This window comes from Notothenia rossii, assembly GCF_949606895.1.
Source record: "Notothenia rossii genome assembly, chromosome: 7".
NCBI classification, from domain to species: Eukaryota; Metazoa; Chordata; class Actinopteri; order Perciformes; family Nototheniidae; genus Notothenia; species Notothenia rossii.
In genome coordinates, this window is record NC_136905.1 from 9,455,017 (window position 1) to 9,464,992 (window position 9,976).

Consider the following 9,976-nt stretch of genomic DNA (forward strand, 5'->3'; position numbering starts at 1 on the left):
AGAGTTTTTGCAGTAGATTGGTGAGTCCAGTTATTGTTTTTAATGTAATCAGCCATATAACAGCATGTAACACAAATTAAAATGCTGCTTTGTTACAGTGTTTAACGTAACTGTATGAATTGCAATACAAAATTCAGTTTTACACCTCTCTTTGTGTGTCTTTATTATGACGTAACAACTAGTCGACTAGTAACTATAGGTAGTTGTGAAACTCCTACCGGGGACACATATTTATGTATAAAAGATGTACAAAACTGCAATTTGCATGATAGGAGACCATTAAGAGTCAAACTAAAGTATATTTATATGCTCATGCAAGTGCAAATAAAGTGATGATTAATAAGAAGTATTTAGATGTCCTCAACATCAACTCATGACCCATAAATCAAGAAAACATATTTATGTGTATTATTTTAATAGATTTTTTTTTATAAATCTATATTTTAGAATAATATAATTATTTCCAATGTTATCCTTTTTTCAAATTCAGCCAGTGGGATGGATTGGACCAGCTGGTGGTCTGTTATTGGCCCCTGTGCCGTTTGTTTCACACCTTGGCTATGGAATTCATTGTTAGATATTATTTCCCATAATGTATGAACAAATCGTTTGCTTTATATTGTTTGATTGCCAGATTGTACATGATGGTACAAAATGACGTTGTGCTAATTGAATGTACTTTCTTGTTTGATAACTTTGAGCTTACTGAGCTGTTCCTGAGCCAGTGTTTAAAGATACAGACCTAATAATAAGGTAAATTGGACAAAGATTTATTGGTATTAAAAAACAACAACAATTATACTCATTACTTGCAAAAGGTTGTGTAGCATATTTTGTTTTCTATTTCAACAATTTGGATGTTTCCCAAAAATCCCAGTGAGCAAGTCATTTTAAAGTATTGTGAAGAAGATATGATGTATAAAAACACAAATAACAAACTGAGGGAAACATGATTTTAAAGTCAAGGTGTAGGACTTTATTGACTCAGAGTGCGCATTATTCAAAACTCAACAACAACAGTGGAGTTAGAATGATGGAAGAAAGGCAGAAGAGTAAGATGGTGATCGCAGAATCAGACTTAATAGTTGGCCATGGTTGTCTCCAGCCAATCGTTGAAGAGGCAGACCTGTGAATGGAGACACGAGGAGGTTTGTTAAAAAACTAGCAAATATGATACATTTGAACTGGGCATGCTCATTGTGAAATATAAGTTCCATATTGTCTATTGTAGAAATCTTTTGGGTTTACCTTGGCGTAGACACCGGGGTTGTCCTTCTGAGCACATCCGTAGCCCCAGGACACAACACCCTGCAGCTCACCGTTGCACACGACGGGTCCACCAGAGTCTCCCTGAGAGAGAATTCATTCGTGAAGAAATTCACAAATATTCTGTATTGGCAACTAAGATGCATTGGTATAGGAAAAGGAGAGAGTTGTTTTGTTACACACCTGGCAAGAGTCCTTGCCTCCCTCAAGGTATCCAGCGCAGAACATGGCATCAGTGATCTGACCGGGGTAAGAGTTATCACAGTCCCTGTCGGACAGGATGGGGATGTTCAGGCACTGCAGCTTGTTCTTGTCAGCGGCTGTTCAAACAATGTGGGTGGAAAAGGGTTAGAATAGCAAAAATGAAAAAAAACAAAACATAGTGTAACTCCTAGCTGTTTAAATGCAGGTGTTACTCACAGGAGCTCATGGTGTTTCCCCAGCCAGAGACGGTGCACATGGTGCCAGCGGGGGCACAGCTGCTGGGCAGAGCCACGGCCTGAACGTACTGGTTGAGGGTGGCGGGCTTGCTCAGCTTGATCAGCATGATGTCATTGTTGATGTTGTAGGAGCTATAGTTGGGGTGACGGATGACACGGGAGGAGCTGATGTACTGCTCGTTTCCCTCCTTGAATCTAAGGTTGTGCTCTCCCAAATGAACCTCCACACGGCTAAAAGCAAATGGAAAACGGTGGATTAGTGACAGAAGACAGAAAAGTTAGCATTAGATATTGTCTGTATACGCCTCGTGTTAGTAAATCAATCCTATGACCCTGGAAAACACGAGGAATGTGCTTACGACTTGTAGCAGTGAGCAGCAGACACCACCCAGTTCTCGTTGACCAGGGAGCCTCCACAGAAGTGGTAGCCAGAGTTCAGAGACACCTGATGGGGCATGGAGTAGGGAGTGCACTCCTTCCCTCCGACGATCTTGTCCTCCTCCGTGGCAACTGAGAAAACACACATCAGCATCAACTTAGTTTTTTGATACTACTCTTTAAAAAAAGTATAAACTACTCAGGGCCGTGGGAAGTAGGAGTGCTGAGGGTGCTGCAGCACCCCCTGGTGGAGGACAGGGGATCTGCACTTCCACAAGATATGATAAAAAAAAAAAAAATCCAGCCTTGATGTAACAACATTCATAATTAAGTAAAGATAACACCCTTTTCACCCCGGTTACATTTTCCATTTGCCCTGTACGATGGGCGCTGTAAGTGATGAAAGTGTGGGATGTTGGCTTAGCAGGCGCCCGCAGCTCACAGCCAAAGTGAGAGAGATAGAGAGAGGGGATACCGCGGTACCGGCGGGGATTGTTGTTAGCTTCTGCTGCGCTAACGGATATAAGAAGCTGTTTCTACAATAATGTGGAGGGAGAGTCCTCTCCTGTCAGACTGAGAGCCTCAGTGAGGTAAAGGACTCTGAGGGCTTAGATAGTTCACTTTAGTCTAAGTTTTCTCAGTGGGTCTCAAACGTTTTGATCAAAATTTATGTAAACAAATATTTCCAAGGCACACCTTTATAATTATTAGGATAAATAAAAACAGGTTTGAAATCATTTCAATGTATACTATAGGACAGTAAACCAAAAATATCGTTTAAAACTGGAGAGATTTTAAAATATACATAAATAAATAAATGTTAACTGGTCAAATAAGATATGAATGAACAACACAAATAAAATAAGTTACATGTATTTGTTATTGGCTATGGTAGGTTATTGGAAATGTTCACATACCTACTTATTTGATTAATAAAATGCAAACCGATCTTTTTCATATGGGTGTTTAGAGTTGTACCCCCTAGATCAGTCTCTAATTGGGCACTCAAAGTGCACCAAATTGAAGCATTTTACTTTAAAATGTTAAAAAAATCTTCCCGGGGGGGCACCCCCGGACCCCCCTAGAGGATGTGAAGTCCACCCCCCCAATTGAAACATGTTATAATATATAATACATTTGAAGCCTTGTTATATAAGCTGTGCACCATGTCAATATATTTCTCTTTTTGCAGTGTATTGGTCTTTTGTAGAGGTTTTTCATTGCCAGCTAAAATCTTGCCTAGCAGCACATTGGTCGGAACCAGCCCTGGTGTCATCCCCACAGCACCCCCCATTTGAAACATGTTCCCACGGCTATGATTTAACTACTCTATTTGAATGTAGTACAAGTCTGCATTGTTAATTTGAGTACAGAGGTGGGACAAAGATCAATGAGCTGATCTCTTCTTAAAAAAAATCCTTGGCTTTAGGCACACGCTCTGGTTATTCTGAACTAAGTTTTGGGATAAAGCAGAGAGGAAGGCAATCGGCTCGATAAGAGCTTCACACTCACAGGCAGCTCCGATGAGCAGAATGAAGACCAGAGACATCATGGTTGCTGTGTGATTCTGTCGATGATAGCCTTCACCTGCAGACCTGGTTTATATCCTCAGTCAGGAGTGCTGTCCTACTGTCCAGCTCTCCTCATTGGTCAGCAAGGAGCCAATCTCTGCTGCGGGATGTTAGGTGATTCATTTCCAGAATCACATAAAAAACACTTTTCATCGAAGAAATAAGCATTTTTTTTTTTATCAGCTACATTTGTAAAAGTGTAAAAGGGAGAGTAAGGAGAATATTGTGTCCTTTTTTTTAAATGTATTTTTTATTTCATGACAATACATTTCAAAATACATGTTCTATATGAAATTGTTTTAACCTGTTTTTGCTGTGGGTGCTTAGGAGTTGACTAAAGCTCAACAATGTAGAACAAAAAAACAATACTATAACAAAAACATAATGTAATGGCGTAATTATAAAATACTAAATGACTACACCTAATGGCCACCCATGACATATGTTCAACATTTATAGCACATCTAATTGTTGTATTCATGTGAGTGGCTTTTAGCTTGACTATCAAGATGACAGAGAAGGGTTCAATATGAAATGATCAGAGTTAAAGTTCAGTGTTTTAATCTTCTTATTTTATCTTTAATCTGGAATGTATCACTAGAATCATGGTTTGGATGCAAAATAAATGATCTAGCTCTATAACCTGATTCATTGCTATTGATCAGTATATGGAGTTTGATTTAGCATCACTTTGTCTTATCTTATACAAAAGCATAAAATATTTAAATGCAAGCCTGCTTTGGAATCATTTTTACAATGAGTGATTTATTTTGCTTAAAAATAACTAAATGTGCTACTAATATAATGTATTATATACCACTTAAAGTTAGCTTGTGTTTCTCTGGTCAGATTGCATAGGTGCACAGGTCCCCTGTATGGACACTGTATCTCACAGCTGTGGGTTTCTCAGCTTCTGTTAGATAAAAACTAAATTCAGATATGATGTGTTGGCCTATTTTGAAAAAAGGTAGAGTCCACAACGGGCCCAGAAAGCATACAAAGTGCCCAAATGAGGAAGAAAATCAAATATACTTGAACTGATGGTTTCACTTTTATAAGGCAAGGCAAGTTTATTTATATAGCACATTTTAGCACAAGGCAATTCAAAGTGCTTACAAATATATATATATATATAAAATATAAATATAATATATATATAATATAATATTAATATAAAAATATTAACAACTTTAAGGGCAATAAGTAATAGTGCAGCGGAAACATATCATAAAATGGCATTTAAAAACAGTCATTAAAAAGCGAAGTGAATAAAATAAACATTAAACAAGTTAATATAGAATATTACAGGTATAAAATACATGAACAAAAGTTACAGTGCAGTGTTATGAATACTTCGTTTTAACATTGCTATTGCTTTGTATGTCGGGGGCGGAAGATTCATCTGATTGGTTGTTGGTCGCGTTGGTCGCAAAAAATCGCAAAGCTTCAGACACGCCGCTGCTGGGCGTGTCTGAAGCTTGGCGATTTTTTGCGAGCAACCAATCACATGAATCTCCCGCCCTCGACATACAAAGCAATAGCAATGTTAAAACGAAGTAAACTGGATATAAACTCTCCAAACAGGCGAAAAAACTATCAGTTTCACCCACTGTCTCTGCCACCTCCCTCCATGCCTGGTTCCTCCGGTTTGTATCCCGGTAAATACTTCCGGTCTTAAAGAACCGGGTGATTTGCTACCGTAATATCTCGTTTGGAATATGAGGAAATGAACTGCGGTCTGGCTCTCCCAGCTTGCACGCGGTTTGATTGGCTGCGCTTGCACTGGCGGGATTTGCATAAACGGGATTTGATTGGCTGATGCCAAGCATCGAGCCTCAAAAGTTGAACATTGCCGATAGATGCTCTTGATGCTTGCAAAGCCATGCCATGCCCCCTACAATGCAGTTCGGCGAAGATTAAAAATCTTCTACGTCACCCCATTCAAGTGAATGGGCGAAGCGTTGAAAGCATTTTTTGATGCCTGTAGTGTAGACGTACCGTAACGGCCCGTCTACACTACAGGCATGAAAAAATCTTGGAGCTGGGCGTGTCTGAAGCTTGGCGATTTTTTGCGAGCAACCAATCACATGAATCTCCCGCCCCCGACATACAAAGCAATAGCAATGTTAAAACGAAGTAAACTGGATATAAACTCTCCAAACAGGCGAAAAAACGATCAGTTTCACCCACTGTCTCTGCCACCTCCCTCCATGCCTGGTTCCTCCGGTTTGTATCCCGGTAAATAGTTCCGGTCGTAAAGAACCGGGTGATTTGCTACCGTAATATCTCGTTTGGAATATGAGGAAATGAACTGCGGTCTGGCTCTCCCAGTTTGCACGAGGTTTGATTGGCTGCGCTTGCACTGGCGGGATTTGCATAAACAGGATTTCATTGGCTGATGCCAAGCATCGAGCCTCAAAAGTTGAACATTGTTCAACTTTTGATGCCGATAGATGCTTGTGATGCTTGCAAAGCCATGCCATGCTCCCCACAATGCAGTTCGGCGAAGATTAAAAATCTTCTACGTCACCCCATTCAAGTGAATGGGCGAAGCGTTGAAAGCATTTTTTGATGCCTGTAGTGTAGACGTACCGTAAGTGTTAGTGAGGACTCGGGCAGCAGCACTCTGAAGAAGCGGTTTTTCGTTATCTAAGCCAGTGGTAGCATTTAGACGTTAAAGAGCAGCCTGTCCTCCTACAAAAAACGACCATATAGGTCGATTGTTCAGCAGCATATTACGACCCAGAGTCACGTTTTAAAGTATAGCACCTCTAGTGGTGGTGTAAGAAACAACATGCTCCTGTTGATTGCAAACGCTCCGGAGATTATTTTATTCACAAATAACCAGTGTTGGGCAAGTTACTTTTAAAAAGTAAATCGTAATAGTTATAGTTACTGCTCTAAAAAAAGTAACTACTGACTTTATTAGTTACTAAATTATAAAAGTAACTAGTAACAAGTTACTTTACTTGAAAAATAATAACAATAAAAATACAAGTTTTTGTGTTGTTCTGTGGCACAGTAAGAGAAAAGACAACTCCCCACATTTACATTACTTAGGTGCTTCAGGAGATTGGCATTGCTGTTATTCGATGTGGACAATGCTTTCTGTCCTGCACACAGTTTACATTTTACCGTAATATTTTTTGCGTCCTTTATCCCCACAAATTGAAAATAATGGTTATATTTCCAAGTTGTAAATGCGCTGCTGCTCTCGCTGATACTTGCATCTGCCATTGTTAGTGTGTGTGCTGGTGGTGAGCGTTGCCGTGTGTGTGTGTGTTAGCATTAGCAAGTGTTCGTGTGTGTATTTTCCCCATAAGGCAAGACCAGCCCAACTCTGTCTCTGATTGGCTTACCCTGAAATGTTACCAACCATCACTCCTCTCTGGTTACTTTCACTTTTCCATGGTGCTGTGAGAGGACATCGCTGCATTGGCCTGTAAGTTACATCCGCAGGGAGATTCGGTTCAGTTCCATCACATAATGTAACGCAGTAACGCACCCATTTAAATCACAGTAACTATAACGGCGTTACTTAATGGGAATAGGTAGCTAGTAACGCTATTAGTTACCGCAACAAGTAGTTGCTCTACAGTAATGCGTTACTTTGTAGAACCGGAAGTATTCCCCTCACTGTCAATTGATTACACAGTGATATCGGCATTATTCATCGACTAAAAAACATCAGTTTATCTTTGTTAATTACACAATATTGATTGGTTTAAATTGTGTACAATGCTTTCTGGTTTTTAACCTTCGATTCGGAGAAACAAATAGTTTTTTCGGAGTTTAGACACTACAGAGTTTCCGAAGACACTACACTACCCAGATTCCCCAGCTATCGTTTGGGACTAAAACATCCGCCTTGCTTTACAGACCCGTGATTAGTCCTTAAGCTCTGTGATTGGATGTTGGAGTGGCAGTGCGACAAGGTTATGCCGAGCGTCAAACAGCTCTTTGAAATGGAATGGAACCACGGCAGACTATCCAAAACTGGACTTGGACGGCTCCAGCCCAGCCCTCCCCCCAGAACTACACATGCTGGCTATTGTGTGTTTCGCAACATGTTCTATGGGACGTCTCTACTGGGAATTTTAGTTTTAAAAGACGTTTTCATATTTCCCATAATTAGAAGTTACCAGTATTAAACTGTGTACACCCCTGGAGGTTTAGGGGATGGGAAACACATTGGTGTTATCACATTTAAAACATAATAAATGGTTGAAAATGGCTTGTGTCCATAATGGGCAGCATTAATAAACCCAGATGATAGCTAAGGTCAGAAGAGCTTTATTTAACAGCTGGTCTTATGTCTGTGACCCCTCCTGTTGTTAATTGATAAGCCTGAAACATGCACTTGTATAGGTCGGAGGCACATTTTGCAAATATGGCAGTTGCCATCGATCATCTTAAGATAAGATAAGATAAGATATACTTTATTGATCCCAAGTTGGGAAATGTTTTTGTTACAGCAGCATGTACTACTTTGTTTTACTCCACTACAATTCAGAGGTTATCCTGGTATTTTTACTCCACTAAATGTATTTGTGTTACTTTTCAGATTCTGATTAATGATGTGAAATATATACAACCCTTAAATCAGACTTTAGTTTCACCTGAGGGAAATTCAGGGAAGGTGATTGTCAAGTGCCAAAATAAACTATGCAATATATTAGACGTTAAGTACTTTGTCAGACTCCATATTTATCTGTTGATACCCCCAACGTTTTTTTCTTATTCAAAAGAAGACCTTAAATTAAAGTATTCTTTAATGTTTAAATAAAGCCTTATTAGTTTGTCTGTTTTGCACATCCCCCTGTTAATATCTTTGGACGTCCTGCACTAAACTGTTTTATTGTAGAGATCACTACATTATCTCCTTGATATTTTCTATTCTATATTTCTATCATTGAACTTCTACTTTCTCCCTTTTTTGTATGTAGGCTACTCTTAAAATTTAAATGTTTTCATCAATATAACATTCAACAACAAAATGCAATAACGTGCTTTAACCACTAGGCGGTGCGGGTTAAAAAACCAGTGGTGTAGTTAATAAAACATAATAATATCAGCTATTGAAATTTTGATTCCATAGATGTGTCTCCCATCACCCAAAACCCCTGACTATTCTCTCAACTCAGTATATTACATTCTTTAATTCAAAGAAAATCAGTAATATCTTTAACAACTACAAGTCCCTTTCTATCAGCTGTGCACCGTTCTACCAATTCGATCAAATATAAAAGTCAACTGAATTAGTGTTGATACTGCAAGGGCTCTCCAAATAAAGAACTACGGCAGATGTGTAATATTTAATGCAGCCGAACCGTGTATTACAATGCCGTTATGTGATGACTTCCAAAGAGAAAAGCAAGCATACTCGGAATAAATTATTATTATTTATTTTTTTAAATGTTTTCCGATTTCATATCGCATAAACACCATATCCCGACGTGCATTGCGGCTAAAACATCAAGGATTATGGGTAGTTCGATGTTTTAGCCTATCAAAACCTCTGAAAAAAGAAATGTGTCTCTCAGAATCGAAAAGGGAAAAATCTATGGGAAAAATAGAAAAGCATTGTACACAATTTAAACCAATTAATGTTGTGTAATTAACAAGGATAAACTGATGTTTTTAGTGGATGAGTAATGCAGATATCACTGTTTTCAGCCTGTGAGGGTTGACGCTAACTTTACATGGAAGCTGCCGCATATACACGTTCTCCTGGCGAAGCCTCAAATCATCTTCGTAATATCTATCAAACTATAGATCCTACACATCCACTGGACGTGGATTCTAAAAGTACAATATACACTTCTCGCTAGAATCTAATCAAAAAGCATTTTAATGGCCAAACTATCCTACAATTTAGGATTTTACAGAGAGGGTTATTTGTGAATATACGACCTTCTGTAACGTTTGCAATCAACGGGAGCACTAGAGGTCGAAAACTTTAACACGTGATTATAGGTCGTATTAAGCGCTTGAACAAACGACATGTTTGGTCGTAATAAGGGCTTGAACAATCGACCTATTTGGTCGTATGAGTTGGAGGACTTGTTGTTAAAGAGAAGAGGCCCCAGGATGGAGGCCTGATGAACCCCATATGTCACATTTGTCAACTCCGATGTGTAGTTGCCTATAGGAACAACGTTTTTCCTGTCCTTTAGGTAGGATTCAAACCAATTAAGAACTGTTCCTGACAATTCCACCCAGTTTTCTAGCTCATCTAGTCATAAAGTTATATTGCAGGGCTATTCTGCTGCTCTTAGAGTTAAATAAATATTTCGTTATATATACAAGTGAAAATGAAAT

The 9,976-nt window shown here is 39.0% G+C and overlaps 1 protein-coding gene across 1 annotated transcript; it reads right to left on the reverse strand.

Moving 5' to 3' along the window:
* Nucleotides 1-953: 953 nt before the first annotated feature.
* Nucleotides 954-3,730, reverse strand: LOC307046767 (trypsin-1-like). Its single transcript, XM_079693375.1, has 6 exons — nucleotides 3,597-3,730; nucleotides 2,066-2,216; nucleotides 1,687-1,937; nucleotides 1,450-1,586; nucleotides 1,249-1,350; nucleotides 954-1,126 (listed from the first exon to the last, which is right to left on the reverse strand). Exons 1-6 carry the CDS (start codon nucleotides 3,634-3,636, stop codon nucleotides 1,079-1,081), a joined length of 729 nt encoding a protein of 242 aa, XP_079549501.1. The 5' UTR covers nucleotides 3,637-3,730; the 3' UTR covers nucleotides 954-1,078.
* Nucleotides 3,731-9,976: the final 6,246 nt, after the last annotated feature.